General features: G+C 36.4%; 1 protein-coding gene across 1 annotated transcript; it reads left to right on the top strand.

The window, feature by feature from the left end:
* Positions 1 to 976: 976 nt before the first annotated feature.
* On the top strand, positions 977 to 3307 carry LOC113301415 (APO protein 1, chloroplastic-like). Its single transcript, XM_026550201.1, has 4 exons — positions 977 to 1204; positions 1285 to 1328; positions 1847 to 2214; positions 2312 to 3307. The coding sequence occupies exons 1-4, from the start codon at positions 1147 to 1149 to the stop codon at positions 3150 to 3152; spliced, it is 1311 nt and encodes a 436-aa protein (XP_026405986.1). The 5' UTR covers positions 977 to 1146; the 3' UTR covers positions 3153 to 3307.
* The last annotated feature ends 2229 nt before the right edge of the window (positions 3308 to 5536 follow it).

Here is a 5536-nt window from a genome sequence, read left to right as displayed (position 1 = left end):
GTAATACTTGTATGTCTCAGTATTCCTAGACTTTCTAGTCTAACCTAAACGAAGTTGACTCTAGTATTTAATCAAGCGACTCTAGATGAGTTTTGATACTAAAATCTGACAACCAAACTTGACATACCAACGCTTGGTGAGTTCAACCGAGCTATGCTCTAACACAATGCCTTAGAGCTAGAGGGAGATTCATCCATCAAGATTTTGATCCAGAAACATGTGCAGAGGAAGCATAATGCGTAGTTACGGAGGATGTTGTAGATTGAGCAATCAGTAAGGGTTACAGAAATGTAGTTTTTGAGTTAGATTATGATAATGTAGTCCATTCTTTACATAATGTGGATCCTTGTGTTCGTTGGAGCATTTAAGATATCATATTAAAGATAAAACATAAATTCTTTAAATAGGGATTGTAACATGGTTGCTCATGCTCTCGCAAAGAAGTTTAACGAGGAGAGTGCTTGTTTTGAGTATTATGATTGGTTTCCACCTGATGTAATTTGGTACGTTGAGCTTGATAACACCTCTGCTCAAGTTTAAAATAAATTATCTTTTGAATAAATAAAAAAAAAGAAAATACTATCTTGGATGTGAAGCTAAAGTTTAATAACAAAATAAAATATACTCCTTCCGTCCCTAATTAGATGACCTAGTTGGAGTTTGCACAATTTTTAAGATAAGGATGTTAGTAAAACTTAGAAATGATTTATTTCTTAAATTATATCACGGTTTTTCGTAAACTTTATATCGTTTAAAAACATTTAAAACACCTACGTAACGAATATAAACATAACTATCAAATTATACATATTTCTTATAGTAACAAAAATAGGTCATTTATTTATGGGACAAAACTTAAAACCAAATAGGTCATCTAATTAAGGACGGAGGGAGTAGGATTGTATAAAGACATACTCAAGATAGGAATTAGTAATAGTCTTAAATCTAGAAGAATAGCTTACTATAACTACTGTAATGACAGTCTAGTAAGTCATTATTAGTTCCTTCCCGCTAATATTGGGTACTCATTACAATTTGGGTCTGGGAAATATGAAACTTTGATCCTCCTTTTGTCAATCCAATTGAAATAAGTTGATCTATCTTCCATTAGTGCAACTTAACTCTCAGATTATCCAATCCTAACAGATGCAGCTACAGTCAGTTTCGGCGTCAATCCCTTGTTCATGGGGTACACCTCAAAAAGGTATCTCTCTCTCTCAGTTACTCTCTTTCTCCCGTCTTTCACTTGTGATTCTAACATTTATGTCTGTTTGTGGGAATCAGGTGTGTGTCTTGGTTTTCTGGAGTTAAACCCAATAAAATTCAAGGTTTGTTACTCTCCTTTGTTTTTTATTTTCTTTTAATGGGTTGAATTAATTATCTTGTGTGTTGTAGTTGTTTGATTCTGGCTCTGGAATTTGATATGATCAATATTCTTACATATATATCGAACTGTTGGTGGTAATTTTAGTTGATTACAAGGATAGTCAGGTACTGATGAACCCAACGTATTCGATGAATATCCACACTGAAGGGATTATTCCATAGCTTGGACTACTTTTACTACATAGTATATACATCCGCTAAATCTGATGCTGCCAGTGTTGTATTGCCTAACATGGTTGCTTTATTGTGGAAACAATGTTTACACCGAACTTTAATTTGTGAGTCAAGGAGATAATTTTGTTGTACTGGTCTTGCAGCCGGTGTCCGAGAATCCTTCTGATACCGATAACTTCAAATAAAAAGTTCTCCTTTCTTTCTCAGTAATTGGTGATATATGGTGTTACTGCTTCTTTGGTATTATGTCTTGAAACTTCTAACCTGGGTTTTAATTTGGTTGCAGTTTTGGCACCAAGAGCTTCGACTTAATCGACCCCCAAAAGCCGGGACCTTTTGTTGTGCTGGTGGGGCTGAGAGAGAGTATCCTATACTCAAGAGATCAGTACCATATCCTCAAAATATGGATCTCCCGCCCATATTGTCTAAGAAAAAGAAGAAACCATATCCAGTCCCCCTGAAGAAAATCCAACAGGCTGCAAGAGCTGACAAGAAACTTTTCGAGAGGGGAATAGAGAAGCCTCTTGAGCCGCCAAAGAATGGATTACTCGTTCCTGATTTGATTCCCGTTGCGTATAAGGTAGTTGAAGCCTGGAAGGTTTTGATACAAGGCCTTGCACAGCTCCTGCATGTTGTTCCTGCCCATGGCTGCAGGTACTTAGTTTAATCATGGTTTGCTTGTAACTACCTCGTCTTGATAGATGAAAAACTTGTTGGTTTGGTCCTAATAATATTGATGCTTGTGCTGTAGCATATGCTCAGAAGTCCATGTGGGTCAGACTGGTCACCGGATCCAGGACTGTCAAGGTCCAGGGAATGTTCACCGCAGAAGCCACCACACTTGGGTCAAGGCTTCCGTCAACGATGTCCTTCTCCCTATGGAAGCATACCACCAGTATGACCCCTTTGGCCGGCGCATTAAGCATGAGACCCGATTCAACTACGACAGAATTCCAGCTGTTGTAGAGCTGTGCATACAAGCAGGTGTAGAAATACCAGAATATCCTTCACGGAGAAGAACCAAACCCATTCGAATACTGGGGAAGAAGGTGATCGATTTAGGTGGATTTGTAGAGGATCCTAAGCCAAAATCCTCTGGAGATTCATCTTACCCACTCCTGCAGCTCGATACGTACATGGGCCACATTGGGCAGTTTTCTGCTCCAGCAGCGTCTGATGTACCAACGCTTGCCCAAGACACTCTTAATGCATATGAGACTGTGAGGTGGGGTGTGACGAAGTTGATGCAGAAGTACTCGGTGAAGGCATGTGGCTACTGCCCAGAGGTTCACGTGGGTCCTTGGGGTCACAATGCTAAGTTGTGCGGGGAATTCAAGCACCAATGGAGAGATGGCAAGCATGGATGGCAAGACGCAACAGTCGATGAAGTAGTCCCACCAAATTATGTATGGCATGTGCGGGACCCAACGGGACCTTCATTGCGAGGTGCACTGAAGAGGTTCTACGGTAAAGCACCTGCCGTCGTTGAAGTGTGTATACAGGCTGGCGCAAAAGTGCCAGATATATACAAGCCCATGATGAGGCTTGACATTGTGATACCAGATAGTGAGGAAGCAGGCCTAGTTGCTTAAAGACATCAAAATTCTAATGTATCATATGCTCTCCTTGAATCTCCTCAATACCACACAGAGGATGAAGGCATAATGTACTGTATATAAGCTAAGCTCATGGGTGACTAAGGTATGTGCCTAAACCCCATGAATACTGCACAATATATTGATGATGATCCAAGTAATAAAATGTGCTTAGTTGACAGTGAAAAATGGATTTCTCTGGTACTGCCCATTTGTTTCTTAGGAATAACCCCAATCCAATCTGGCGCGTCAGATGTTCCGTCTTCCTCTTAATCTATGATCCTCAAATCTATCCATTCAATTTGTGCCTCCGATCTTTCTATTCTCTTTTTAAATTAATAACAGTAGATAGATTCCTCAGCAAACAAAGTAAGTTTGAGGGGATACGATCAAAAATTTGCATCAAACCCCAGGAATATTTGTTGGCTTGTATCATGAATGAACCAATGAATGTGTTGGGTTATTTTTTTTAATGGTTGGTGGCACCATCAAGTTATGGTGGGGGACTAGGCCAATTTAATTGCTGTTTCTAGCTAAGAATTGACCAGCCAGCAGCAGTATATGCACTATATATACACAGAACACGGCAAAAGATAAACTGAAAAGAAAGCTGAGCACCATTTTCTATCCTATATGTACCTGACTAAAAATGACTGAAAAGGATATTTACTATAATATGTAGCTAACTGGAATTTCAGATGTCGGTTACTCATCGGTTGGTCAATTTCATCTGTAATATCCCAACAAAAAAAGTGTAAAGTATATTTTAGGGACACAAAATGGCTTAGAAATCAGCTATATATAGTTCCCGTTAGTTTATCTGGCTAAATTGGGACCTATAGGAATTAATTTGGGCCTATCAGTACGTGACAAAAAAGAGACATTTTGAAGTAAAATGAAAAACCCCTTAACCAATTATTTTTAATGGCAAAATTACCCCTGATTAATTAGTGTTAATTTGGATAATTAGTGATAAAATTTCGTGTTAGATGTGAAATCAATTTGTGTTAATGAATCATTTGAATACGAAAAAAATTTAAATTTAATTTTTTTTTTTGAAGAACACCAACTCAGAATCGGTTTATATTGTCATTGGTATCAACCGATTGTAACCTCAAAAACATACAGAGAGTTTTTAAAACTTGCTTCTAGCCAGAATCGGTTTATATGGATATGAAAATCAACCGATTATCCAGAATCGGTTTATATGGACATGAACATAAACCGATTGTGGGTAAAAAAAAGAAAATTTATCTGTAGCTTATGTGTTATTAAACATTAAATAAAATTAAAATTCATTTTTATACCCGAGTTAAGAATGAGTATGCCTTCATACTCGATTTCAGATCATTTAAGAAGTTGTACCCATTTTCAATTCGAATATAAGGTTATACTCGTTTTTAATTCGAGTATAAAGTTATACTCGTTTTCAATTCGAGTACAGAACTATTTTCATTTTGATTTGTAATCGAAATGAAATCGAGTATGATTTCATACTCATTTTATCATCGAGTATTAACTGGGAAAAAAAGGGTTAACCAGAATCGGTTTACACGATACATGTATAAAAACCGATTCCTGACATTGCACAACACGAATCGATTTATAAAAGTGCTCATGTAATCCGATTCTAACAAAAAAAGATACAGAAAAATTGAGAACAACAATCGGTTTACTCGACACTCATATAAAATCCGATTCTAACACTATACATCAACAATCAGTTTTTATAAGTGCTAATGTAATCCGATTCTGGTTCAAATTTCTCGAACCAGAAAACATATCAAGGACAATCGGTCTTTGTGGGTATGAACACAAACATTTTCTATTTGTAATCGGATCACATATACATTAACGTTAACCGATTCTGATAAACCAGGAAAATTTTGATTTCAAAATTTTCAATTTTTGAGCAATTTTACGTTACTAAAACCTAGTTTATAGGATTGGGTTGAGAAGAAAAGAAGAAGAATTAGTTGAAGTGGAGATGGAAATGAATTTGACTTTGATTTTAGTTTTTAATTTTATAATTTTAGTTTTATGATTTTGATTTTGAATTTTTTTTTTAAATTTTATGATTTTAGTTTTATGATTTTGATTTTAGTTTTTAATTTTATGATTAGGATTTGATGGGGACAAATTAGTAGTATTAATATTTGATAGAGGATAAAATGGTAGTTTCATCAAACTTAGACACCCCTTATCATTTTTAGAGGGGTGGATGAAAAAATCCATAGGCCCCAATTAAATGGCATAGCCCCAATTTAGCCAGGAATTAACGAATGTGCGAACCCTACAAGAATTGACAAATCCCACGCATAACGTGTGCCATGAGACATACTTCTTATCCAATAATAAATTAGTTTCAAGGGACATTTGAA

This window comes from Papaver somniferum, chromosome 1 (genome assembly GCF_003573695.1).
Source record: "Papaver somniferum cultivar HN1 chromosome 1, ASM357369v1, whole genome shotgun sequence".
Taxonomy (NCBI): domain Eukaryota; kingdom Viridiplantae; phylum Streptophyta; class Magnoliopsida; order Ranunculales; family Papaveraceae; genus Papaver; species Papaver somniferum.
This window is presented reverse-complemented; position numbering and strand designations above follow the sequence as displayed.